The sequence below is a fragment of the Pongo pygmaeus genome, chromosome 10 (assembly GCF_028885625.2).
Source record: "Pongo pygmaeus isolate AG05252 chromosome 10, NHGRI_mPonPyg2-v2.0_pri, whole genome shotgun sequence".
Classification (NCBI taxonomy): domain Eukaryota; kingdom Metazoa; phylum Chordata; class Mammalia; order Primates; family Hominidae; genus Pongo; species Pongo pygmaeus.
In genome coordinates, this window is record NC_072383.2 from 93845810 (window position 1) to 93873527 (window position 27718).

General features: G+C 42.7%; 1 protein-coding gene across 8 annotated transcripts in view; it reads right to left on the bottom strand.

The window, feature by feature from the left end:
- Positions 1-6626: 6626 nt before the first annotated feature.
- Positions 6627-27718, bottom strand: part of LOC129009278 (uncharacterized) — a 39972-nt gene continuing 18880 nt past the window's right edge. For 2 of the 8 annotated variants that reach the window (XM_054441941.1, XM_054441937.1), the window contains 3 exons: positions 20347-20853; positions 10690-10788; positions 6628-6892 (listed from right to left, as the gene is read on the bottom strand). In XM_054441941.1, the coding sequence (XP_054297916.1) occupies positions 6789-6892; positions 10690-10788; positions 20347-20779 (636 nt within the window). In that variant the 5' untranslated portion in view covers positions 20780-20853 and the 3' untranslated portion in view covers positions 6628-6788. Of the gene's footprint in view, positions 6893-7003; positions 7040-10689; positions 10789-20346; positions 20854-22015; positions 22130-24411; positions 24527-27718 lie in introns of those variants that run through there. The other 6 variants (XM_054441938.1, XM_054441934.1, XM_054441940.1 and 3 more) reach the window with 6 other exon arrangements.

A 27718-nucleotide genomic window follows, 5' to 3' on the forward strand; every position in this document is an offset into this window, starting at 1 on the left:
ACCTACTGGAAATGTAAGAATTCTCTGATTAATGAATACAAACCTCTGCACATAGACCCCCGCCTTTAGTATGCATTCTACAAATCCTAGTTGTTATGGTTACAATTTGGTGAGGAACATACACATTTGTTAATAATAACATGGTAAAGGAAAAAATACCTGTCATTTCTAGGTTTTACACTGAGACCCTGATATGAAGGTAGCATCTTAGAATATTCATGTATCATTCACAAATATTCATTAGGTTTCTTCCACAGGCAACACTCATAACAAAAGAAGTGCCTGAGTTATACGGCTACATGGCTACGTGGTAAAGCCAGGATTCAATGTCATGCATACCCCAATTCCAAACTCATTACTAGACCTCCCCGGGCTCTGTATCTGAGGATAAAGCTGATGAAGCAGACCTTCCTAGTTCTTGCCCAGCCCAGCTTTTCAATCCCAACACACACGCACACATGTGCACGTGTGTGTATGCACATACTTATAAACACAACCACAGACACTCCTGTACCCAAGCATGCCAAGCAGTAGCTGTTAGCAACATTCCATTAGAAGCCTCAGTCAGGTGCAGTGGCTCATGCCTGTAATCCCAACACACTGGGAGGCTGAGGCAGGAGGATTGCTTGAGGCCACGAGTTCGAGACCAGCCTAAGTAGCATGGCAAGACCATGTCTCTAAAAATAATAGTAATAATAAAAACTAAAAGGAGAAGCCTCCAGGAGTCCAGCTGGCAAAGCAGAGGTCATGTACTGGAGAGACATGCTTAGCTCTCTCGGACACCAGCATCACCTGTTTAATATTTACATGGACTGGGTGGCTTGCCTCTACTCCTTGGCCCCAGCAGCCAAAGGCAGGCTGCTGGGCTTCTCACTCATTGAAACAGATGTGGGGGCTGGGTGCAGTGGCTCACACCTGTAATCCCAGCATTTTGGGAGGCTAAGGCAGGCAGATGACTTGAGGCCAGGAGTTCGAGAGCAGCCTGGCCAACACGGTGAAACCCTGTCTCTGCTAAAAATACAAAAATTAGCCGGGCATGGTGGTACATGCCTGTAATCCCAGCTACTTGAGAGGCTGAGGAGGAGAATCGCTTGAACCTGGGATGGGGAGATTGCAGTGAGCTGAGATCGCACCACTGCCCTCCAGCCTGGGTGACAGAGAGAGACTCTGTCTAAAAACAAAACAAAACAAAAAAAACACAGTGTGGGGATGTAACTGGGCAGAATGAAGACCAACCCTTGAGAACAGCCAGAAGTGCCAGGACTCTAGTTAGGAGAAGTTAGGAGATGTGGGAACCTTCTTCTCGAAGAAGTCAGCAGTTTGTGCATTTCCAATGTGGACATAGAGTAAAGCTCAAAACAAACAACTAGATCTCAGCAACAGCGTGAAGACAAATCTCTGAAGCCACCCTTGGAGAGTTCCTTCAGATTCAGAGCAGATTCCACTGGGAATCCCCAGTAGTTTTCATTGTTAAGACATGCTTAAAATTTCCTAAAATTGAGCTTGCATATGTCAAGGAGGCTTTGGAGTGTTTAGGAGAATTGGTCTCTGTGTTTTGTGTGTGTGTGTATATGTGTGGCACATTTATTGGATGGGTGTGGGGCTTGGGGAGTGGGAAGAGCTATGCTGAAAGGAAACTTTTTAAAGGATTAAGAATAAGTACTTGGAAATAATACAGCTGATTAAGAACACAGGGAAAGGTATAATAGCCACACCATTGTTGGGGAAGGAACTAGAGCCAGAAGGGTGGCTAAGGGCCAGATCTGCTACTCACTGAGTAGCTGGAAAATAGAAATGCTTGGTTAAAACAACTGCTCCCTCTCACTTCCCTTTTGTCTCGTCTCTTGCTTCCCTCCTCCTGACTCTCCTTCCTTTCTTTCCCATATTCTCATGAAAATGTATCCCACTGCAAAAATGAGGTGAGTGGGCAGAATTTTTGAACAATGTGACAAAAGCAAAGCACTTATAGATTGCCACTCTTCCCCACCCCAGAACACACGCATGCCACTCCATTGAAAAGCACCAAAGGCTGGCAGAATGTCAGCCTAAGAACACATATTTATAAGCCCAAGCCTAATGACCACTTTCCAAGCCCACACCTCAGCCCTTTCATTCAGTGCCTATACGGGATTCTATTTTTCTGACTTTCTACAAATGGACCTTTTGGATTATTCTTAAAAGAAAGCTAAGTACTCTAAAGTGTGAGTACCTATAATCATTGGGAGAAAAAAGGCACACTTCCCCTCCCTACTAACAAGGCCAAAAATTCAGATACAAAAGCCCTTGTGCAAAAAAAAAAAAACCCCAGGCAAAATCGCTCACATTCTATAAATGCCACATTAATCAAATATGTTGAGTAGGCAGCTATAATTTGGGAAAGTTCCCCATTACCTTTTTAAAAGCAGTGCTTCCTTTTCTAATCCCTTTAACATGCCCTAGACAAAGAGTCTTTTAGTCATTGTGTCAAGGCCAATCAGCCTGGCATGCCAACAAAGATGGCCTTTTCTCTGCCTTTTCTCAAGGTTAACAGTGGCAGATTTCCTGCCTTCCTCTTGCCTGAGGGCCAGAAGTTGATCCCTGGATTCTCCAACAGGTGACAATTATCACCAAGTTTATTCATTTGTCAAAGGTACCCTAATACTTGCACGAAATGGTTTCTTGGAAGTTTCAGGTAGCTGGTCATTCCCAGGGAAAGCCATTTTCAGGTCTTAGGGAACAGTCATTCTCTAACTCACAAGTTACCCAATTGTTCTAGTCCTCTAAGACAGAGGCTGGAATAAAAGGGAACTACATCTCAAAAAGGAACTATATCTCAACTCTCAAACTACATCTCAGAGCCAATCTTTATCTCAGATCGGCTCTAATCTAATAGTAAGCTAAATTCAATATGGTAGGGGCACTCATTGAATGTAAGAGCTGAAGGATGCTTGGAGAATATCTAATCCCATTCTACAGATGAGGGAGCCAAATGCAGAAAAGGGAACAATAATTGCAACATAATAGGTAACTGCTTATCAAACACTTGCTATACTCTAGAGATTGTGCTAAGGTATTTAGCTTATGATTTCATTTAAGGCTTTCAATAACCCTATGAGGTAGATTCTATTAGGATTCCCATTTTACACGAGGAAAGTAAAGCTTTGAGAAGCTAAATGTCTCAAATCCCATGATTGGCAAATGAGAGTCATGTGGACTCCAGGGCCTGGGTTCTAAACCTTTATGCTATATTGACTCTTATATCCCTGGTCGCACAGCTAAAGAATAGTAGGATCAGGGTTAGAAGCAAGCCCAGAATTCCCCTGCTTTGCACCGCCATGCTGGAACAGTGAATATGACTAAAATCAGAAAATCTGAGTGTCATCAACTACAGACCAGAGATCTGATTCAGGACCAGACAAAAGGTCCACATAGACCCTTCCTGGGGAATGAGCTCTGCTTTCAGAAGTACCTTGGGAACTGGTCTGGGATAGTTTCACTATGTTTGTCAGACCAGACTTCTTGTGATAAACCCACAGAGTCTATCCCAGGGTAGACCTGCCCCTGGAGTTAGAGAAGCTTCTGTCTTTTTTCCTGCCCTTAATTCCCCGGGGCCTGACTTAATAGTAAAGTTCTATAATGTTCCAAGTTGAGCAAACATAGAAATTTGGTAGGGTAACTAGACTGAAAGTTCTGATTTGCCTAAAATTGCAATTCACCCAGCAAGCATTAATTTAATCTCCATGGTATTTCTAATGCCAGTAACCTGGGGATGTTAAGATTTTGCTGCTTTTCTTACAGAAATGTTTCATAATACACATAAAATTACATGTGCTGTTTTTAAAGCTTGGAGTCTACGTATGACAGATCCCTTGGGAATGAATTCTAGCAACTCTAGCAATCCTCATTAAAAAACTACTGCCGTGAGAGTTTGTTATTATGGGTCATGTATAATGGCCTCTTACTCATCCCTGCTGCTGTGTGCCAGCTAAACTCTCCTCCTCTATCATCTCTGTCAAGCCATCTCTTCTTGGTTCTAAACCCACTTGTTTCAAGAAAGCTCCTCTGGGCCGGGCACAGTGCCTCATTCCTGTAATCCCAGCACTTTGGGAGGGTGAGGCGGGTGGATCACTTGAGGTCAGGAGTTCAAGACCAGCCTGGCCAACATGGTGAAACCCTGTCTCTACTAAAAATACAAAAATTAGCTGGGCATGGTGGTGCATGCCTATAATCCCAGCTACTTGGGAGACTGGGGCAGAATTGCTTGAAGCTGGCAGGGGGACGTTGCAGTGAGCCAAGATCACACCACTGCACTCCAGCCTGGGTGACACAGCGAGACTCCATCTCAAAAAAAAAAAAAAAAAAAAAGAAACAACCTTTGATGGTACTGAGTTATTATTTTAAAAATACCTTTTACTTGCTTAGTGCTTTAGTGTCTACAAAACATGTTTATATATATTGTGTTGATTTCAGCTTTATAACCTGCAGTACTAAACAGAGACATGTTATTTTCCCTAACTGACTGAAGACATTGAGGTTCAGGGAGTTCAAGTAACTTACACAAGATCCCACACCCATTGACTAAGGAACCTGAGTGTTCTGACCTCAACTGGGGTTTTATATTCTTTCAAATAAAAAAAATGCTTCATTATTCAGAACAGTTTTAGGTTCATAGCAAAATTAAGCAGAAAACACACACACTTCCTGTATACTCCCTGCAAGTTTGGTTTTCTTTCCGTTAAAATATGCTACCTATTCCTAAAAGGCTAGGATTACAGGTGTGAGCCACTGTGCCCAGCCAGAAATTTCTTAAAAGATCAAGAAATACAAAGTTAAATCTCTCTATTATTAAAGAAATAGACACTTAAAAGAGTATTTTTTGCCTATCAATTTTGCAAGGTTGAACAAGCGTGTTAATTCTGTTCAGTGCTAAGAATGCTGTGATGGAGCTGCACGCGGTGGCTCATGCCTGTCATCTCAGTACTTTCGGAGGCTGAAGCAGGAGGTGACTAAGGCCAGGAGTTCGAGACCAGCGTGGGAAACATAGCAAGACCCCATTTCCTAAAAAAAAAAAAAAAAAAAAAAAAGAATGCTGCAATGGGATCTCTCATACTTTGCTATGAAAAGTTAGCTGGCATTTTTGTTTGAAAAGCAATTTTGTGGTACATCTCTAGAGCCTTAAACATGTTCATATCCTTTAACAAAATTTCACTTTGAGAAATCTAGCTTCAGGAAGGACCCAAAGAAACAAAAAAATGTAGGACAGTTGTACAAACATAAATGTTCAATAATAGGAGAAGGGTTCAAAAAAATCATAGACCATCCATGCAATGGAATTCGAAGCAGCCATTCAAAATCTTTTTTCTGAAGAACTTAATATCACAGGAAAATGCTAATGATCAAGTGAAAGAAAAAAAAGCAGGACAAAAATGGTATTCAAAAAATAAGTATATTATATATATATACACACACACACACACACACAAATACATAGTATATATTCACTGTATGTATGTGTGTGGGGGGGTGTGTATGTATATTGGAGAAAAGTTTGGAAGAAAATATGCCAAAATGTTGAAATAGTATTCTCTTGGTGAAAATACTGTGTGATTTTAATTTCTTTCTGACACTTTTCTAAATTTTTGAAAAATTTAAATACCAAGCATGTGTTACGTTTAAAATACACCCTCAAAAGCAATAAGTGGTTTTTTTCACACCGGATGCTAGGTGAAGAACTGGAGTAGAAACAATTCATGGTGAAAAATGGGCCGGGCAAAGTGGCTCACACCTGTAATCCCAACATCCTGGGAGGCCAAGGCAGGAAGATCGCGTTAGCCCAGGAGTTTGTGACCAGCCTGGGCAACATAGCAAGATCCTATCTCTATAAAAAATTTTAAAATTAACTGGGTGTAATGGCACACACCTATAGTCCCAGCTACCCAGGAGGCTGAGGCAGGAGGATCACTAGAGCCCAGTAGTTTTAGGTTACAGTAAGCCATGCTATGCCACTGCACTCCAGCCTGGGGGACAGAGCAGGACTCTGTTTCTAAAAATAATAATATAAATAAAAAAGAAAAATAAATAAATGGACTTAGGAGTCACACAAAGCTGGGTTTTACCCCTGGCTCTGCCTTTTTCTAGCTGAATCACTGTGAACAAATGGCCACACTTTATGGTACATCGGTACCATCAGTAAAGTGGGGATCATCATACCTGTCTCATAGAGTTTTTGTGAGGAGTATAGATGACCTATTTAAAGCATCAGGTCTGCTGTCTAGCACAGACTAGATATTTTGTCAGTGGTTTCTATTGTTACTAACACCTCCTGATTATTTGATTTGTCCTCTGTTGATTGTTAGCTTGCTGAAATGCTTAGTTTCCCATTCTAGGTGATAAGTTCCTTGAATATAGGGACTGGATTTATGTTTTCTTAGAACGGTGCTTTGCCTACAACTGACTTTTCTTTCCCTGGCTTCCTCTTTCCTTCCTTCCCTCCTCCCCACTACTTTCTTTTTTTGTTTGTTTGTTTGTTTTTACTCCCCGCTGTTTTCACATATAATCCTGTACCAGTCATCTGACAAGGCTGATGCACTGATAAGTTCATGTGCCGTATAGTGAATTTCCCATAAGTTACCAGGAAGAGAGGAGTTTGTGCATGCAGTTGTGTATATATGTTTTCATATTACAGATACAATAGGCAGGTATCGTGATAAGGTGACTTGTCTGGGGAGCCACATGCTCTGCGTTTCTTCTTGCCCATCAAACCATATGCTTTATAAAAGTCTATGATTATAAAGACTATGGAGGGCTTCCTACATTTGAATTATGGCTACTTGTAGTCTCTTCACAGCTATACTGGGGACTGCCTTCCACTTCAGAATTTCCCATTTTGAGTAAGGATGTTGAAAGATCCAACCTTAAAAAAGAAGACACATATATTAAACACAAAAAGAATATAAATAAATAAATAAATAAATAAACAAACATAAAAGGGATATTTCAAAATTTATACCAGTTCAGTACTCACTCTGTAAATCCTGCCCAGCCATCAGTCTACCAAAGCCTACATATAAAAGGAATCAAAATCCATTTGTATCAAAGTATACAAATCATCAGCCTAAGAATAACTTCTCCTCAAGGGGACTTGTACTGAAATGGGATCGAAGCTTTAACCTGAAGTAATTAAATCTCTATGACGGTGGGCTGAGCCCAATGGCTCACGCCTGTAATCCCAGCACTTCAAGAGGCCAAGGCAGGCAGATTGCTTGAGCCCAGGAGTTCGAGACCAGCCTGGGCAACATAGTGAGATCCCATCTCTTAAAAAAAAAAAATTTATGATGGCATCTCAATTATTTGAGGCTTTTCAAGAATCCCTACGTACTGTGTGGACCTACAGATAAGACTCTTCAGCATCTCCCAGTTTCAGACAGATTCCCGCCTACTAGAGAAAACACTTTCTCAGCAGTCAATAGACTTGAGTTCTGTTTTTGACTCTCCCATTAACCAGCCTGAGTACTCAGCATCTCTGAGGCCAGGCACAGTGACTCATGCCTGTAATCCCAGCACTTTGGGAGGCTGAGGCAGGTGGATCACTTGAGGTCAGGAGTTTGAGACCAGCCTGGCCAACATGGTGAAACCCTGTCTCTACAAAAATACAAAAATTAGCCAGGCGTGGTGGCACACATCTGTAGCCCCAGCTACTCAGGAGGCTGAGGTGGGAGGATCACACCTGGGAGGCGGAGGCTGTAGTGAGCCAAGATCATGCTACTGCACTCCAGCCTGGGCGACAGAGGGAGACCCTGTCAAAAAAAAAAAAAAAAAAAAAAAAAGAACATCATCTCTGGGCTTCAGTTTTCTCATCTGTAAAATAAGAGAACTAAACGAGATGATTTATAAGGCCCTCTCAGCTTTCACATTCTTCTCTTGTAAAAATCCTACCTTATAGTGAACATATGGAAAGATCCAAAGACAGCTTTCAGGAATTTAGGAGAAGAGGAAAACCTGCTATTTCTTTATTTCATTCCATCTAGTCTAGTCCATTCAATAAAACAGTAATAAGTTACATATGGAAGAAAATTTGGAAGATAATGAAATGAAACAGAGAAAAAAGAATATGGAATCCTACCACACAAACACCGTTAATATTTTGGGGTATCTCCTTCCGGAATTTTTGCGCTATGTGCAGGGAAAACATTAGTTGTAATTAGAAAGGGTAACCGGTATTCTATGTCCAGGTCTTTTGCCTTTGCCATAAGCTCTTCATTTTAGCCACAACTCCAGGTGAAGCTTTAAATCAGGGCATTGTGGCTCCTCTCTTTTTTTCTTACCTCTATTTTCCACCTTAGCCCTAGATTAAGAACAGGCTTTGGCTGGGTGTGGTGGCTCACACCTGTAATCTCAGCACTTTGAGAGGCCAAGGTGGATGGATCCCTTAGGCTCAGGAGTTTGAGAGCAGCCTGGGCAAGATGGTAAAACCCTGTCTTTACAAAAACCAGAAAAATTAGACAGGTGTGGTGTTGTGCACCTGTAGTTCCAGCTACCTGAGGGCTGAGGCAGGAGAATTGCTTGAGCACAAGAGGTTGAAGCTGCAGTGAGCTGTGTTTGCGCCAATGCACTCCAGCCTGGGCAACAAGGTAAGACCTTGTCTCCAAAAAAAAAAAAAGAACAGGCTTTATCTTCACTTCTGAAACTATGGAACTACTTGACTTCCCTTCCTTTGGGGTATTATCACACCCTATTCCATGTGGCTCACGTTGAGCTGATAATTACACTCCCTTGCACCCATGAGCCAATGGCCCAGGTTTGACTAATATTACCCATCACCCATCTTCCAGGCAACCATTATTGGCCCATACAGTGGGTACTTACTGTTGTTTTCTTGTTGTTTTGAGACACGACCGTGGTTTGTCACCCAGGCTGGAGTGTAGTGGCGTGATCACAGCTCACTACAGCCTTGACTTCACCAAGCTCAGGTGATCCTCTCACCTCAGCCTCCCAAGTAGCTGGGACTGCAGGCAAATGCCATCATGCCTGTCTAATTTTTGTATTTTTTGTAGAGATGGGGTTTCACCATATTGCCCAGGCTGGTCTCAAACTCCTGGCCTCAAGTGATGCACCCACCTGGGCCTCCCAAAGTGCTGAGATTACAGGCATGAGCCACTGCACCCAGCCTAGAGTGAGTACTTAATTCAAAGAAAGCTAATCATAATCAGTCATTAGCTGGGATTGACACATGACTTGGGGAGAAAATAATCGCTTTCCTCCTAAGAAAGGGACACACAAATCTGGGGATGGCAGTGACCATCCCTTTAACATGTGGAGAGAGCCTGTCTGCAGCGTGCAGCCACATGGAGATGGACAGAGAAGAGACCCTGCAGTCTTTAGTCCCCACATCCTGCCCTAGACCCTGTACTTGCAGTTCTTCTTTTAATCTTGTAATCCATACCACAGGACATGAACAAATAATTATCCTGTCACTTGAGCTAATGTGAGTTGAGTTCTTGTTACTTACCACCAAGAGAACCCTGGCTAACAATCCTGATCACATTCAGGCTCACTCCCACTGGATCATGAGAACCATCCTAGCCTTAGACTGGAAGACTGAACAAGGTCCATCCTGGTTTCCTTAGAATTGGATAATGTCCTAATTGTTCCCAACCTCCCAGCCTGGGATTGAGTCCTGCCCTTCAATGACCAAGGCCTGCCTCATTGCTCACAGACTACCTGCTGGGCCAACCAGCTGCTTGCCACTTGATTGGCTGCTAAGAGACTTCCTGTCCCTGGACCACCTATTTAAGTTCCCGGGCATTTGCATGCTGGGTCCTCTGGATACCTTCTGGTTTACTTCACTCCTACTTGCTATTTTGCTGTGTCTGCTGGGCTTGTTCTTAGCATATGCACCTGGGTCTATTTCCTCAATATCTGGCCCTCCCCAGTGAGACAGATCCAGTCCTAAATTCTGATCCCTCATTACATCAAGTCCAGAAGTATATGTTGGGGATGGGGAGGTATGGAAGGAACACTTGACACCTAAGCACATTCTCTAAAAGCAAGAACCCTTCAACAGTTCTTAAGGTGTTAGATCTATGATGAAAAGGTCCTGAAAAGCAAGTCCATGAGACCCACAGCAGTCAGCCCTACCTCCCACTCATTCCCTGAGCCATACAGCAGTTAGCTCTCTTATGCCCGTGCTCCAAGGGAGGGCAAGGTTCTCTTTTTCTACCAGCCCATATATTATTTCCTTTATTATCTCATTCAGGGATAGACAATATTCTTTCTAGATTTGTGCAACCATAATCTTCCCTAGGAAGTCTCCTTTATAACATTTTAAAAATATAAGAACATATTTTTGCCTTTGAACACAGAAACCTTGGTTCCCAAAACACGGCGGGTTGTTTTTGTGATAGAAGGGCCCTGGGCCACTCTTCCAAGCACATGAATGTCATTGTCACCAAAGCCATGGTCCTGGCTTCTCAAGACCTTGAAGAAAATACTCCCAGGGTACACAATGGAGAAATGAGGGAGGGCTGGGTCGGAGGGGGATGCCTTTGAAAAGTATGACTTGGAATCCATGAGCTTGAATGTCTGGCTCTGATTGAGGTTACAGCAAGAGGATGGCTGGGGGAAGATTCCAAAATCAGGGAAGGGAAGTGACTCTCACTCTGGTTTACTCATCAGAGTGGTGCCTGATTTGGGTGGGTAAAGGGATCTTACCATTTTCTAAACAGCTCTTGGAGGACAGTGAAAAGTGGGTGTCAACAGGTAAACTGCTCTGCTGGGAGATCTGGGAACCGTGTTTGTGGTTGACAAGAGCTAGGCAAAAAGGAGGAACGTGAACAAAGAGAGAAAAAAAGCATCATCAACAGAAACTCCAATTGCCAGTACTTTAATATTCTTATCAGGGCATCAGCAAAGTTTTCCATAAATATCAACAATAACCCATGAAATATGTGTATTGGCCAGGTCCGGTGGCTCATGCTTGTAATCCTAGCACTTTGGGAGGCTGAGGCGGGCAGCTCACAAGGTCAGGAGATTGAGACCATCCTGGCCAACATGGTTAAACCCCATCTCTACTAAAAATACAAAAATTAGCTGGGTGTAGTGGCACGCGCCTATAGTCCCAGCTACTTGGGAGGCTGAGGCAGGAGAATCACTTGAACCCGGGAGGGGGAGGTTGCAGTGAGCTTAGATCATGCCACTGCACTCCAGCCTGGTGACACAGCGTATCTCCATCTCAAAAAGAAAGAATGTGTATTATTTGCTCTGGAAATGAATCTGCCTTCTAAACTAAAAACTTGGCTGCATAATTTCTTGATTTATTAAAAGACTGTTTATGCTTTTGTTCTAAGAACTGCCCTTCCACATGAGGCTACTCGTAAAGGATTCATGTTTTATTTTCATTCCTTCTTTTAGCAATTGAGTAACAGTAAAAGCACACACACACCCACATAAAGGCTTCCAGGACACAATGCCCCTCTGTGTCATTATCAAGTTTTGTGCTAAACTATAAATCTAAAACAAGAAACTATATTAAATCTATGAAGTGGAATGAATTCAACCTATGGAGAAAAAAAATTTTATAAGCGGTATAAAAGAAAAAAAGAGACACATTTGAAAAGAAAGCAAAGCTCATGATAGCCTCAAAGTTTAGAAATGAATTAGGAGGTCCGTAAGTCCAGATTCCCATAACAAATAGGTTGCATCAAAAGAAATAATACAAGAAAATTATACACATGATATCGTTTAATTCTCCCAAAAACATTTTACCCTTAGTCATCCTCACTTTACAGATGATGAAATCAAGATTTAGATTTCCCCAATTCACAGAACTGGTTGGTGGTAGAGCTGAGATTCGAAACCTTTTAGAGTCTTTCTAGCTCCAATAATGTGGTTCTACCCACCAGGCCCTCCATACTGGCTGTTATAAAAATTAAAAATATACCCAGAGACAATATTCAGTGCTTCCTTAGTCCCCTGGTGCTCATAACTATCAAGTTCATCATTGCCATGAAGAAAGTGATTAGTCGGCTAGGCACAGTGGCTCACGCCTGTAATCCCAGCACTTTGGGAGGCCGAATCAGGCAGATTACTTGAGGTCAGGAGTTTGAGACCAGCCTGGCCAACATGGTGAAACCCCGTCTTTACAAAAATACAAAAATTAGCAGGGCATGGTGGTATGTGCTGTAATCCCAGCTACTTGGGAGGCTGAAGCAGGAGAATTGCTTGAACCCGGAAGATGGAGGTTGCAGTGAGCCAAGATGGCGCCTCTGCATTACAACCTGGGCAACAGAGCGAGACTGTCCCCAAAAAACAAACAAACAGAAAAAAAGAGAGACAGAGAGAGAGAAGAAAGAGAGCATGGGTCTATAAAAGGAAAACACTAAATTAGAAATGTAAGAAAGCACCAACCAACCAATAAAACAAACAAACAAACAAAAACATCTAAATTTCCTATTCCTGGGACTTCTTATGCACTCCTGAGCCTATCTGTTTTTAGTCACTGATAGAATGCCAAGAAGCCAGGTCCTGAGAGATCATGAGGACAAAAATAAACTCCTCTCACAACTCACAGTCACAGTATTGTTGCAGGGGCAGAGCTGGCCACAGAAAACTCAACAGGTAGGGTAAGACTATTCCTTCAGGAAGGCTGTTTTTCTCTTTCTCTCCCTCCCCTTTTACAGAAACCTAAACCATCGCCAGCTGTTGTAATCACACGAACTGGATAAAGGGAAGCAAAAGAATGGAATATATTTAGCCTAGGGTTTGGAGTCTAAAAGCCCATGTTCCATTCAAACTCTGCAAGAATCACTAAGGTTCTTGGTATAAGCAACAGCCACCCTCTTTTTTTTTTTTTTTTTTTTTTTTGAGACGGAGTTTCGCTCTTGTTGCCCAGGCTGGAGTGCAATGGCACGATCTCGGCTCACTGCAACCTCTGCCTCCTGGGTTCAAGCGATTCTCCTGCCTCAGCCTCCCTAGTAGCTGGGATTACAGGCATGTGCCACCACACCCGGCTAATTTTGTATTTTTAGTAGAGACGGGGTTTCTCCATGTTGGGCAGGCTGGAACAGCACCCCCTTATATGCTCGCTACAGATTCCGAAACACCTCCAGAGCCTGGAGTTTTAGAGATTATGAATTATGCCTCTCTGCTAAAAAAGTTTTTATTTTTATTTATTTATTTATTTTGAGACAGAGTCTCGCTCTGTCGCCCAGGCTGGAGTGCAGTGGCGAGATCTCGGCTCAGTGCAAGCTCCACCTCCTGGGTTCAGGCCATTCTCCTGCCTCAGCCTCCTGAGTAGCTGGGACTACAGGCGCCTGCCACCATGCCCGGCTAATTTTTGTATTTTTAGTAGAGACAAGGTTTCACCATGTTAGCCAGGCTGGAAAAAGTTTTTATTATGAATGCTGTCTGTGTGAATTGGAATACCACAGTTTTCACAGGCTTTTATTCTTTTTCCTTTTTTTCTCATACTTTAAAAATCAAGTTATAATTCACATACTGTAAACTCACCATTTTATTTATTTATTTTTAAGGATTACAGAGCTTCCCCACTTTTTTTAAATTAATTTTTTTTTTTAAAGAGAGACAGGGGTCTCTCACTACATTGCCCAGACTGGTCTCTAACTCCTGGGCTCAAGTGATCCTCCCACCTTGGCCTCCCAAACTGCTGGGATTATATGTGTGAGCCATGGCATCCATTACTTATTTATTTTTATTGATTTATTTATAGAGACACGGTCTCACTATGTTGCCCAGGCTGGTCTCAAACTCCTAGACTCAAGCAATCCTCCTACCTCTGTCTCCCGAAGTACTGAGATTACAGACATGAGCCACTGTGCCTGCCTGACAGTCACCCTTTTAAAGTGTTCAGTGGTTTTTTAGTACATTCACAAAGTTGTATAACCATCACCACTATCTAATTCCAGAATATTTCTATTACCCCCCAGAGAAACCCCATACCTATTAGCAGTAACTCCTCAATTCCCTCTCACCCTAAATCCTAGCAACCACTAACCCACATTCTGTTTCTATGGATTTGCCTTTTTTTGGAAATATCATAGAAATGCAATCATACGCTGGGCGTGGTGGCTCATGCCTGTAATCCCAGCACTTTGGGAGGCTGGGGCAGGTGGATCACCTGAGGTCAGGAGTTCAAGACCGGCCTAGCCAACATGGCAAAACCCCTTCTCTACTAAAAATACAAAATTAGCCCGGCATAGTGGTGGGTGCCTGTAGTCCCAGCTACTTGGGAGGCTGAGGCAAGAGAAGCGCTTGAACCTGGGAGGCAGAGGTTGCAGTGAGCTGAGATCACGCCACTGCACTCCAGCCCGGGAGACAGAGCAGGACTCCGTCTCAAAAAAAAGAAAAAAGAAAAAAAAAGAAAAGAAAAAAGAAATGCAATCATTCAATATGTGTCCTTTTGTGACTTGCCTTTTCCACTTAGCATAATGTTTTCAATGTTCATCTATGTGGTAGCATATATCAGTATTTCATTCATTCCTTTTTTTGAGAAAGGGTCTCACTCTGTGGCCAATGCTGGAGTGCAGTTGCATGATCATGGCTCATTGTAGCCTTAAACTCCTGGGCTCAATTGATCCTCCCACCTCAGCCTCCTGAGTATCTGCGACTACAGGCAATGCCACCACATCTGGCTTTTTTTTTTTTTTTTTTTTTTTTTTTTTGTAGAGATGAGGTCTTACCATGTTTCCCAGGTTAGTCCTGAATTCCTGGTCTCAAGCAATCTTCCTATCTTGGGCTCCCAAATTGCTGAAATTATAGGCATGAGCCACTGTGCCTGGCCTCATTCATTCCCTTTTATGAGCGAATAATATTCTGTTGTATGGGTATACCACATTTTGTTTATCCATTTTTCAATCGAGAGGCATTTTGGTTATTTCCACATTTTGGTTACCACGAATGATGCTATTATAAACATTTGTTTATAAGATTTCATGTGGCCGGATACAGTAGCTCATGCCTGTAATCCTAGCACTTAGGGAGGCCAAGGCTGGCGGATCACCTGAGGCCAGGCGTTTGAGACCAGCCTGACCAACATGGAGAAACTCTGTCTCTACTAAAAATACAAAATTAGCCAGGTGTTGTAGCACATACCCATTAATCCCAGCTACTTGGGAGGCTGAGGCAGGAGAATTGCTTGAACTTGGGAGGCAGAGGTTGCAGTGAGCCGAGATCGAGCCATTGCACTCCAGCCTGGGCAACAAAAGCGAAACTCTACCTCAAAAAAAAAAAAAAAAAGATTTCATCTGGACATGTTTTTAATTTTCTTGGATATGAACCTGGAAGCAGAATTGCTCTCTGTTTAATTTTCATGTGCTCTCTGTTTAATTTTCTGAGGAACTGCCAAACTGTTTTCCAAAAGAGCTGTACTATTTTACATTCCTATCAGCAATGTATGAGGGCCCCAATTTCTCCATATCTTGTCTAACACTTATTAGTGCCTATCTTTCCAATTACAGCCATTCTAGTAAATGTGTCTTAATTTTTAAGCTTAATTTATCTACTAGTTATTTGATGGTGGACCTAACTGTTTTACAAATATGTTATCTCCTAAAACTTCCTGTGATAGTAAAATTGTTTTATTTTTTATTTTTTTATTTTTTGAGACAGAGTCTCTGTCATCGAGGCTGCAGTGCAGTGGCACAATTATAGCTCACTGTAGCCTCGATCTCCTGGACTCAAGTGATCCTCTTGCCTCAGCCTCCTGAGTAGCTGGGACTACAGGTGCACACCACCATGCCCAGCTAATTTTTGTATTTTTTGTAGAGATGGGGTTTCACCATGTTGCCCAAGCTTGTTTCAAACTCCTGACCTCAAGCGATCCGCCTGCCTCAACCTCCCAGAGTGTTGGGATTACAGACGTGAGCCACCACACCTGGCCAGTTTGTTCTTATAAAGTAAAAAACTTATTGCTGAAATTGTCTTGTAAAAGCAAATGTATTGGGCCTCATGAGCCATCAGGAACCAATATTAATACCTATATAACCAAGGGTAACAATGAGGGTCATATGAGACAATGGAGATAATAGTAACAATAAACACATGTAATATCCACTATGTTCAGATACTTTTCCAAATGCCTTAGTGTTGACTTATTTAATATTCAGAACAACCCTGGAGGAAGTACCATTCGTAGCACCATGTTACAGACAATGACACTGGGACAAAGAAAGGCTAAGTAACATGTTCAAAATTGTATCATTAGCAAGTGCCAGGGCCAGGATTTGAGTCCAGGAATTCTAAAAGCAAAGGCTTAACCACTGATGAGGTTACTTCCCTATCTCAGAGGGGTTGTTGTTGATATTAGCAATAATAAACTACCATTTATTATTGCTAATATCATTTTCATTATATGCAAGTAGAATGAGAATTAGGGATAAAGTTACAGAAAGAACATTATCCCGGGAGTCAGGAGACCAGAGTTGGGGTCATGGCTCTATCAGCAATCATATGACTTTGGGAAAGTTACTCAGCCCCTTGGAATCTCAGTTTTCCTCCTCAATAAAATGGAAATCCAGCCTAGGCAACATGGCAGGACCCTGTTTCTACAAAAAATTTAAAAATTAGCCAGGCATGATGGCACATACCTCTGGTCCCAGCTCCCTGGGAGGCTGAGGTGGGAGGATCACTTGAGCCCAGGAGTTCGAGGCTGCAGTGAGCCAAGATTGTGCTACTGCACTCCAGCCTGGAAAAAACAAAAAAAAAAGCCAGGCATAGTGGCTCACGCCTGTAATCCCAGCTACTTGGGAGGCTAAGGCACAAGAATTGGTTGAACTTGGGAGGCGAAGGTTGCAGTGAGCTGAGGTTGCACCACTGCACTCCAGCTTGGCCAACAGAGCAAGACTCTGTCTCAAAAAAAAAAAAAAAGAAAGAAATTCTATTATCATCCCACAATGATATCAGGGTGACTAAACTAGACAATAGCTAGAAAGCTCCCTGTGATCTGTGGAATACTGTAAGTGAATATGATTTTATTATTGAAAATGTCAGTTCTTTTAATCTTCAAGTCCTGAATATAAAGTTTCATTCTTGGGAGAAAAGCTGGGTCTCCCAGGGCTCTTCATTGCATAGTGCTAATCTCAGATGAGGTTCTTCATCCTTCTTTAATTGCACAGAGCTGCTTCACTCACTTGTTTTTCCTGGAAACTATCAGGTTTTCTGAAGTTACAGTCAGTAAAGATTTCAGATTACTAAGCCTTTATTTATATTCCTGGGTTTGGTATTTGCAAATGTTTCTAGCATCTGAGAATGGCATCAATTTTTGGAGAGAAAAATAGTAAACTTAATTTTAACTGTAAAAAACCTAGAGGCAGCCGGGAGCAGTGGCTCCCTCCTGTAATCCCAGCGCTTTGGGAGTCCAAGGCGGTGTATCACTTGAGGTCAGGAGTTTGAGACCAGCCTGGCCAACATGGTGAAACCCCATCACTACTAAAAAAAATACAAAAATTAGCCAGGTGTGGTGGTGGGAGCCTGTAATCCCAGCTACTCACGAGGCTGAGGCAGGAGAATCACTTGAACCCGGGAGGCAGAGGTTTCAGTGAGCCGAGATCATGCCACTGCACTCCAGCCTGGGCAATAGAGCAAGACTCTGTCTCAAAACAGTAATAACAACAACAAAACAACAAACACCTAGAAGCTAAGATCAGGCAAAGATCACACATATTTAAAAAGATGGAACATTTTGAGAGAGAAGAACAGACATTAGAGGCAAGGGAAGAAGACAACAGAGCCGACTTCTCCATTAGGCATAGTATGTAGGGTCTGTGATACTTCCAGGTGCCCAGGAAAATGTTTCTTTCAAAAAGAAATTGTTTTTAATTGAGATAGGGTCTTGCTCTGTTGCCCAGGTGGGTCTTGAACTCCTAGGCTCAAGCAATCTTCCCCCTTTGGCCTCCCAAAGTGCTGGCATTACAAGTGTGAGCCACCACACCCAGACGGTATTTTTTATTGTGGTTAAATATCCATAACAAAATTAACTATTTCAATTATTTTTAAGTGTATAGTTCTGTAATATTAAGTTCACGCACGTTGTACAAACACCACCACCATCGCCAGAACTTTTTCAATGTGTTCTCCATTTCTATATTTCTATCATTTCAAGAGTTTTATATAAATGGAATCATATAACATGTAACTTTTGATGATTGCCTTTTTCAGTCAGTTTCCTTCTCTGCAGATTCATCCAGACTGTTGTGTATATCAGTAGTTCTCCAATTGAACCTCTGTGCCCATTTAACAACAACTTCTTATTCCCCTTTCCTCAGCCCCTGTGAACCACCATTCTATAAGCAGAATTATATAATTGGAGTTCTCAGTGTAATATTTGTCCTTTTGTGTCTGGCTTATTTCACTTAGAATAATGTCTTCAGGATTCGTCTATGTTGTAGCATGTATCAAAACATCAATTATTTTTAGGGCTGAATAGTATTCCACTGTATGTATATACCACACTTCGTTTATCCATTCATTCATTGATGGACATTTGGGTTGTTTCCGCCTTTTGCCTACTGTGAATAATGCTACTATAAACATTGGTGTGCAAATATCTGAGCCCCTGCTTTCAATCTACTTCAGTTGAAATTAACTTTACCCTAGGCCTCTTCCAGAACTGTAAAACTTTTAGAAAAAAATGTAAATTAAAACCTTCAAGATTGACCAGGTGCAGTGCCTCATGCTTATAATCTCAGCACTTTAAGAGGCCAAGAAAGAGGAACACTCAAGCCCAGGAGTTTGAGACCAGCCTGGGCAACATAGCAAGACCCCATCTCTACAAAAAATAAAAAATAAAAAAGAAGAAGAAAAAGAAGAAGAAGAAGGAGGAGGAGGAAGAGGAGGAGAAAAGGAAAGAAAAACCTATACCTGAATGTTTTAGCAACTTTCTTTTTTTTTTTTTTTTTTTTTGAGATGGAGTTTCGCTCTGTCGCCCAGGCTGGAGTGCAGTGGCGCGATCTCAGCTCACTGCAAGCTCCACCTCCTGGGTTCACGCCATTCTTCTGCCTCAGCCTCCTGAGTAGCTGGGACTACAGGCGCCCGCCACCACACCTGGCTAATATTTTGTATTTTTTTTTTTTTAGTAGAGATGGGGTTTCACCGTGTTAGCCAGGATGGTCTCGATCTCCTGACCTCGTGATCCACCCGCCTTGGCCTCCCAAAGTGCTGGGATTACAGGCGTGAGCCACTGCGCCCAGCCTTTAGCAACTTTCATAATAGCCTAACACTGAAACAAAACAAAACAAAACAACAACAACAACAAAAACCCAGATGTCTTCCCAAAGGTGAGTAGTTAAACTGTGGTACATCTATACCATGGGACATTACTCAACAACAAAAAGGAAGAAACTACTGATATACACAACAGTCTGGATGAATCTGCAGAGAATGAAACTGACTGAAAAGGCAATCATCAAAAGTTACATGTTATATGATTCCATTTATATAAAATTCTTGAAATGATAGAAATATAGAAATGGAGAACACACTGGTGGTTGCTAGGGTTAAAGAGAAGGTAGGGGCAGAAAGGAAGTGGGTCAGGCTGTAGAAGGATACCACGAGGGATCCCTGTGGTGGTGGAAGTGTTTCGAATCTTGACTGTATCAGTGTCAATATCCTGGTTGTGATGTTTTACTACAGTTTTGTGAGATATGATGTTGCCATATAGAGAAAATGGGTAAAATGTCCATTTTTCTCTCTGTATTACTTCTTACAACTTCATATGGATCTACAATTATTTTAAAATTAAAAAGCTTAATTAAAAAAATTATATAGAGACCAAGCATGGTGGTGCATGCCTGTAATCCCAGCACTTTGGGAGGCTGAAGTGGGAGGATTGCTTGAGTCCAGGAGTTTGAGACCAGCCTGGGCAACATGGTAAACTCGTGTCTCTACTAAAAATACAAAAATTAACCAGGTGTGGTGACATGCTCTTGTGGTCCCAGCTACTCAGAAGGCTGAGGTGGGAGGATCACTTGAGCCTGGGGGTTGAGGCTGCAGTGACCTGTGATCAGGTCACTTCACTCCAGACTGGGCAACAGAGCAAGACCCTGCCTCAAAAAAAAAAAATGTACGTAGCCAGCACTGTATTTCTGTTGGACCATACTACTGTAAGAGAATCTCAAGGATACCCTGAGGCAGAAACTTCATACCACATGGAATCTAGTAACAAGCCTAATTGATGCTTTATCTAACTGAAAGCATCTGGTATCTTTTTTCTGACGTTCACGAATGACTTATTAAAGTGATCGACACAAGCCAAATAGCACTAATATAATGTTTTATCAATATCTCACTTACTTGCTGCTTTTATTCTTTCATCCTGAAGGCTTATTTATAAATCTAACCGTAACTTCTACTTACCTATTTTTTCCATAGATTTAGTTGATGCAACATGGTGGTCTTCTTTTGCTTTAACTAGATGATTTTGCTGATGACATTCTTCTCTTGAACCCCTGCTCATTTTGTGTTCTAGTAAGTTAACTATGGTCATGGTATTGCAACCTCCTTGCAGAGCATGGTCTTGCATCCACATTGAATTTTTGGATGCACGCATATAAGCATCTTCAGTAAGATCTTTCCAACTGTTATTTATGAGACTTACAGTTCCCTCAGAGAAAGTAATGTCAAGCTCAGCATTGCTGCAATGTCTCCCCAGGTTCACACAGTGTTTTGGGAGCAATGAGTTCGTATTCTTAAAATAGGTTATTTTGCAGGCATCTTTTGGAGAATCTAAGTTTTGAAGGAAGCTTGGACACACTAGGAAGTTGTGAGATGCTTGGTGAGTGGAACTCATCTTCTTTCATAGATGCGGCTACTGTAGTTAGTCTTGCATTCTTTAGTTCTTTTAACTTTGTTTTCTTTTTATTACTGTAAAACAAAATGTGAGCTTTAAAGATATTTTATACTCTTTAACCTAGTAATACAACTTCTAGGAATTCATCTTAAAATATAACAAAAAGATTTATAACATCTGTGCATAAAATTGCTTACTATAACATCATATTTTGATATGAGAAAAAATTTAAAAGAACCTAATAGTGCATAGGGATATAGCTAAGTAAATAATACCATACCCATACAATGGGTAGTCATAAAAAATTATTTTAAAAATTGCTTCTAATAATTCGAGAACATGTTCATGTTGTAATATTATATAAAAAGTATACACAATTACAACTAAGCATGGTGGCTCACGTCTGTAATCCTAGCACTTTGGGAGGCTGAGGTGGGTGGATCACTTGAGGTCAGGAGTTCGAGACCAGCTTGGCCAACATGGTGAAACCCCGTCTCTACTAAAAATACAAAAATTAGCCAGGCATGGTGGCATGTGCCTGTAATCCTTAATCCTAGCTGCTCTGGAGGCTGAGGCAGGAGAATTGCTTGAACCCAGGAAGCGGAGGTTGCAGTGAGCCAAAATTGTGCCATTGCACTTTAGCTTGGGCAACAGAGTGAGACTCCATCTCAAAAAAAAAAAAAAGTAGACATGATTGTATATGTGGAATGATCTCAAATGATATATATGTATACCTGGTAGTAAAAATACTAAGCAAATGTCTACCAAAAAGCTAACTTGGCTAGGAGGTGAAGAAGGATGGCCAAATAGAAATCTCCACTGATTGTCTTCCCCACAGGAACACCAAATTTAACAACTATCTAAATAAAAAAGCACCTTCAGGCTGGGCGTGGTGGCTCACACCTGTGGCTCATACCTGTAATCCAAGCACTTTGGGAGGCAGAGGTGGGTGGATCATGAGGTCAAGAGATCAAGACCATCCTGGCCAACATGGTGAAACCCCATCTCTACTAAAAATACAAAAATTAGCTGGGCATGGTGGCACATGCCTGTAGTCCCAGCTACGTGGGAGGCTGAGGCAGGAGAATCACCTCAACCCAGGAGGTGGGGGTTGTAGTGAGCCAAGATCTCACCACCGTGCTCCAGCCTGGCGACAGAGTGAGACTCTGTCAAAAAAAAAAAAAAAAAAAAAGCACCTTCGTAAGAATCAAAAAATCAGATGAGCAATCACAGTACCTGGTTTTAACTTCATATCGCTGAAAGAGACACTGAAGAGCATCAGAAAGAGTCGAATCACCAATGCTGCCCCTACTCCATCCCCTGGCAGTGGCCATGTGGCGCAGAGAACCCGTGTGTTTGGGGGAGGGAGAGTGCAATGACTGTGGGACTTTGCATTGGAACTTAGTGCTGCCCTGTCATAGCTGAATACAACATTGGGCAGACCTCAGCCAATGACCATGGAGGGAGCATTTAGACCAGCCCTAGCAAGAGAGGAATTGTCCATCCCAGCAGGTGGAATTTGAATTCTGGCAAGGCTAACTACTACAGGCTAAAGTTCTCTGGGGTACTAAATAAATTTGAAATGCAGTCTAGGCCACAAGGACTGCAACTCTTAGGCAAATCCTAGTGCTGTTCTGGTCTCAGAGCCAGTGAAACTGGGGGGCACTCGATCTAGTGCGACGATAGCCAGGGTAGCCAGGGGAGTGCTTGTACCACCCCTACCCCAAACCCGGGCAGCACAGCTTACAGCTCCAGGAGAGACTCCCTCTTTCCATCTGAGAGGAAAGAGAAGAGTAAGCAAGACTTTGCCATGCAACTTGGATACCATCTCAGCCACAGTAGGAGAGGGCACCGGACAGGGTCACGAGGGCCCCATTCCAGGCCCTAGCTACTGGGTGACATTCCTAGACACATCCTGAGCCAGAAAGGAACCTGCTGCCTTAAAGGGAAGGACCCAGTCCTTGCAGGATTCATCACCTGCTGACTAAAGAGCCCTTTGGCCCTGAATAATCAATAGCAGTAGCCAGATAGTACACACCATGGGCATTGGCTGAGATTCTGAGAAATGCTGTCTTCAGGTGCGACCCAGCACATTCCCAGCTGTGGTGGCTATGAGAACAGACTCTTTCTACTTAAGAAAAGCAAAGGAAAGAGGAAACAGAACTTTGTCTTGCATCTTAGGTACCAACTTGGCCACAGTGGGGTAGAGCACCAACTGGGCTCTTGGGGTCCCTGATTCTAGGCCTTGGCTCTTAGACAGCATTACTGAACCTGCTGTGGGCCAGAGGGAAGCCCACTGCCCTGAAGGGTGAGTCCTATGCCTGGCAGCATTCACCATAAGCTGACTGAAGAGAGTCTGGGCCTTAAGCGAATACTGGTGGTAACCTGGCACTGCTCTCCGCAGCCTGAGACCGTGGTGGCTACAGAGAGAGACTCTTCTGCCCATGGAAAGAGGAGGGTAGAGTGGGAAGGACTTTGTCTTGTGGTTTTGGTGCCAGCCCAGCTGCAGTAGACTTGAGCACCAGGTAGATTTCTAAGATTTTCAACTCCAGGCACTGTCTACTAGATGGCATTTCTGGAGCCACCTGGGGCCCAAGGAAGTTTACTGCCTTGAAAGAAAGGACACACGCTTAGCTGGCTTTGCCACCTGCTGATTATAGAGCCCTAGGGCCTTGAGCGAACATAGGTGGTAGCCAGGTAGTGGTTACAGTGGGCCTTAGTCAAGACCCAGTGCTGTGCTGGTTTCAGGTCTGACCCAGCACAGTCTCAGTGGTGGTGGCCGCAGGGATGATTGTGTTACCCCTCCCCAAACTCTAGGAAGCTCAGCACAGAGAGAGAGAGACTCCATTTGTTTGGGAGAAAGTAAGGCAAGAGAACAAGAGTCTCTGCCTGGTAACCCAGAGAATTCTCCCAGATCTTATCCAAGACCACCAAGGTGGTACCTCTACAAGTCTGCAAGAGCCACAGTGTTACTGGGCATGGAGTGCCCCCTAATGCAGATATGGCTGCAGTGACCAAAAACTTAGATCACAACACTCAAGTCCCTTTGAATACCTGGGAAGCCTTCCCAAGGAGGAAGACGGGTACAAATAAGCCCAGACTGAGAAGACTGAAATAAATACCCAACTCTTTAATGCCCAGACAACAAATATCCACAAGCATCAAGGTCATCCAGGAAAACTTGACCTCACTACCTAAACTAAAGAATGCACCAGGGACCAAACCTAGAGAGACAGAGATATGTGACCTTTCAGACAGAGAATTCAAAATAGCTGTGTCTGGTGTGGTGGCTCACGCTTGTAATCCCAGCACTTTGAGAGGCCAAGGTGGGAGGATCACTTGAGTCCAGGAGTTCGAGATCAGCCTGGGCAATATAGTGAGATCCTGTCTCTACGAAAAATAAAAAATTGGCCAGGTGCGGTGGCTCACCCCTATAATCCCAGCACTTTGGGAGGCTGAGGCAGGTGGATTACCTGAGGTCAGGAGTTCCAGACCTCAGCCTGACCAACATGGTAAAACCCCATCTCTACTAAAATACAAAAAAAACTAGGCAAGTGTGGTGGCGGGTGCCTGTAATCCCAGCTACTTGGGAGGCTGAGGCAGGAGAATCTACAGGGTGTGCTAGCACATACCTGTAGTCCCAGCTCGGGAGGCTGAGGTGGGAGGATCAATTGAGCCTGGGAGGTTAAGGCTGCAGGGAGCCATGATAATACCACTGCACTCCAGCCTGGGCGACAGAGTGAGACCCTGCCTCAAAAAAAAAAAAAAAGAAAAGAAAAGAAAGTCAGAAGAAAATCTTTATAATGAAGAATGGAAAGAAAAATTGAGCAGAAGTGAGGTTATAAAATATCATCTGTTTATTGCTATCAAAACTCACTATTAATTTAAAATGATAAAATGATAAAATGAAGGAAAATCATTTTGATGAATTAAAATATACATATTATTTTACCTACTCCATGTATTCATACCTACTCCATATATTCATACACATTCATAATATGTGTATTCATACAAATAATACACGTATTATTTGACCTACTCCATATATTCATACTCCATATATTCATATACACACACATTCATATAGATGTTGTACATCTGTATGTATATATATATAATTTTATATACTGTTTGGGTTTTTTTTTTTTTTTTGAAACAAGGTCTTGCCCTTTCACCCAGGCTGGAGTGCAGTGGTGTGATCATAGCTCACTGCAGCCTTGACCTCTCAGGCTCAAGCAATCCTCCTAGCTCAGCCTCCCAAGAAGCTGGAACTACAGGCACATGCGACCACACCTGTCTGATTAAAAATACACTTTTTTTTGTAGAGACAGGACCTCACTATGTTATTCATGCTGTCTGGAACTCCTGGCCTCAAGCGATCCTCCTGCCTCAGCCTCCTAAAGTGCTGGGATTATTGGTATGAGCCACCAAACCTGGCTATATACTGGTTTTTAGAAGACAGGCAATCCTTGTTAACTACCATAATAATACAGTAAATGTATTTATCACTTTATACTTACAAAGAATTTTCACATATGCTACCTTATCTAACCCTCCAAATAACCCTATTAGATAGTATTACATTATCTCCATTACATAGTATTCTATATATATGAGCGCAAAACTCAGTTGTGTATTACTTAAATAACTGTGATTGATCTAAAATGTTTAATAACGACTGTTTGTCATTGGACAAGGTGTTTCAACAAACCCATATGGTAAATCTTTTGATCTCTCTTTTTATTGAAGAGGAAATATTATATTTATTTCTAGGATAAAGACTTTTCACTTTCAGGAAAACTCATTTAAAAAAAATAGTGTCTCAGTGAGGGGCACTTATCTGGGCCTCTTCAGTTTTCTTAGCATTTTTCTAGAGTGTAGTTAAATATGAAAAGTAGACTCAGGTTGTCAAATGAATTTAGAAAAATACCAGCCTAAACACTAGGGTCTTGTGACAGTAGACAGGTTTTTGTCTATCCTATAAACTGGGTAGCTCTAGGCCAGAGTTCAGCAACTGGTAGCCCCAGGACAGGACCCATCCCTGAGATTTTTTATATATATAACTGGATATATTTGAAAGAGGATCTGGCTCTGTTGCCCAGGCTGGAGTGCAGTAGTGAGATCATGACTCATTATAGCCTCAAACTCCTGGGCCCAAGCAATCCTCCCACCTCAGCCTCTTGAGTAGCTGGGACTAAATGCACAGGCCACCATGCCCAGCTAATTTTTGCTTTTTCATAGAGAAAAAAACTCACTGCATTGCACAGGCTGGTCTTAAACTCCTGGGCTCAAGCAATCCTCCTGCCTTGGCCTCCCAAAGTACCGTGATTACAGGCATGAGCTACTGCACCTGGCGCCTGAGATATATTTTGTTTGGCCTGTCTGGTGAAGTGTACACAGTACATTTTTTAAAATTGGATTTAGGGCAGGGTGCTGTGGCTCACGCCTATAATCCCAGCACTTTGGGAGGCCGAGGTGGGTGAATCATGAGGTCAGGAGATCGAGACCACGGTGAAACCCCTTCTCTACTAAAAATACAAAAAATCAGCTGGGCGTGGTGGTGGGCGCCTGTAGTCCCAGCTACTCGGGAGGCTGAGGCAGGAGAATGGTGTGAACCCCGAAGGCAGAGCTTGCAGTGAGCCGAGATCGCGCCACTGCACTCCAGCCTGGGCGACAGAGCGAGAGTCCGTCTCAAAAAAAAAAAAAAAAAAAAAATTGGATTTATTGCCAGCATTTGAGGACTAGGAGTATGCTGCAAACGTTTATATTCCAGGTTTCTCTTAAAAAATGGGTCCGGGCGTGGTGGCTCATGCCTATAATTCTAGCACTTTGGGAGACTGAAGTGGGAGGATTGCTTGAGCCCAGGAGTTCAAGACCAGCCTGGGCAACATAGCAAGACTCCATCTCTAAAAAAAAAAATGTTTTTTTAATTAGCTGGGTGTGGTGGTGTGCACCTGTAGTCTCAGCTACTGGGGAGGCTGAGGTGGGAGGACTGCTTGAGCCCAGGAGTTCTAGGTTACAGTGAACTATGATCATGCCACTGTACTCCAGCCTGGGTGACAGAGCAATACCTTGTCTCAAAAAAATTTTTAAAGAAGGTTTTATTTTTAAAAAGTATGGGCTGCACCTGTCATCCCAGCACTTTGGGGGGATAAGACAGGTGGATCACGAGGTCAAGAGATTGAGATAATCCTGGCCAACATGGTGAAACCTCGTCTCTACTAAAAATACAAAAATTAGCTGGGTGTGGCAGCGCGTGCCTGTAGTCCCAGCTACTTGAGAGGCTGAGACAGGAGAATCGCTTGAACCCAGGAGGCAGAGGTTGCAGTGAGTGGAGATCATGCCACTCCACTACAGCCTGGGTGACAGAGTGAGACTCTGTCTCAAAAAAAAAAAAAAAAAAAAAAAAAAAGGATAGGCCGCATTCCTGTACAGTAGAAATATCATTTAAGTTGGTTCCTCCTGTCGTTACGTTAAGGCTGTGACAGGGCAGTGATATTAACACATCTAGAGAGATAAAGAGCTATGCTGTATCTATACTAGTACTTCACACTAGTATTTATACGAATGTGAAATTTCTATAAAAGGGAACAGACTCTATGGCCACTGCTATCCTGAGAGTTCCAGTCAAGGGATTGTTTTGGCGCTCCTTGTGCCAAAGCAGTTCACTTTTGATATGACCCTCTGAATTCTGAATGTTTAACTCTGCTACCAAAGTGATTGCGATGAAGATCTGGCCTACCCTGGGAGAGAGAATGTGCTGCTGACCCAGGAGTATGTAAGTACTGTGCCTCCTTAGAGATTTTTTTCAAAACAATTCGAAATTAATTCATGACTTGGCACCCACAGGCCTTCCCAGTCTCACAAATATTTTGGTTGGCTAGAGTCCATATCTCAGGTCCTGATTACCTTTGTCTTTGGTAAGAGCCAACTCTG